At 40.9% G+C, this 765-nt stretch overlaps 1 protein-coding gene across 1 annotated transcript; it reads left to right on the top strand.

Moving 5' to 3' along the window:
- LOC115973807 (AT-hook motif nuclear-localized protein 10-like) lies at positions 1 to 498 on the top strand. Its single transcript, XM_031094043.1, has one exon. The coding sequence runs from the start codon at positions 1 to 3 to the stop codon at positions 496 to 498; it is 498 nt and encodes a 165-aa protein (XP_030949903.1).
- The last annotated feature ends 267 nt before the right edge of the window (positions 499 to 765 follow it).

Consider the following 765-nt stretch of genomic DNA (forward strand, 5'->3'; position numbering starts at 1 on the left):
ATGCGCTTGAGTTTTAGTTTCGACGACAACACTGTTTACAAGCCCCTCTCTCCCGCAACAAACGCCGCAGGTACGACAATAGCAGCAGCAACAACATTACCAACTTACCAACTTGATGGTGGAGGTGGTGGTGGGGCTGTGAATGTGAATGTGAATATGGGGAATATGAGTGGTGGAGAGCAAGCTAATAGGAAAAGAAGGAGACCCAGAAAGTATGGTCTAGATGGGTCTATGGCTTTGGGTCTCACTCCTACGGCTCAGCCTGTACCTATAGCTCAGACTCAGTCAAGTGGTGGAGGTGGGTTTTCATCTCCTCATCCAGCTCCAGCTCCTCCTTCGGCTCCAGCATCGCTTCCTTCTAGAGGATCAGCGCCACCCACTTCGTTCAAGAAAGCTAGGGGCAAACTGCCTGGTTCTAATAGCAAGAAGCACCAATTGGAAGCTTTGGGTACTTATTTTTTGTTGAATCTATATTTGGGTTTGCTTTTTAAAGTTTAAAGCTTTACCGGGTTTTTTCTTTTATGTTGTTGTCATGTATAGTGTGTGTGTTTGGGTTGTTTTTGCAAAAATTGTGTTTGGTTTGTAAGAAAGCACCGGGAAGATTTGTCATTTGTAGTGTTAAATTTTCTCAAGAAACAAATAAAGATTATTTATAATCAGTTTGTAATTTTATTAATTTAGAAATGGTAAATTGAGGAATTCATTTGGTCAATAATTTATCTACTCTGCTCTCCTTCCAAATCTCTCTAATTTTGGAGAATTAAA

The sequence above is a fragment of the Quercus lobata genome, chromosome 2, assembly GCF_001633185.2.
Source record: "Quercus lobata isolate SW786 chromosome 2, ValleyOak3.0 Primary Assembly, whole genome shotgun sequence".
Taxonomy (NCBI): domain Eukaryota; kingdom Viridiplantae; phylum Streptophyta; class Magnoliopsida; order Fagales; family Fagaceae; genus Quercus; species Quercus lobata.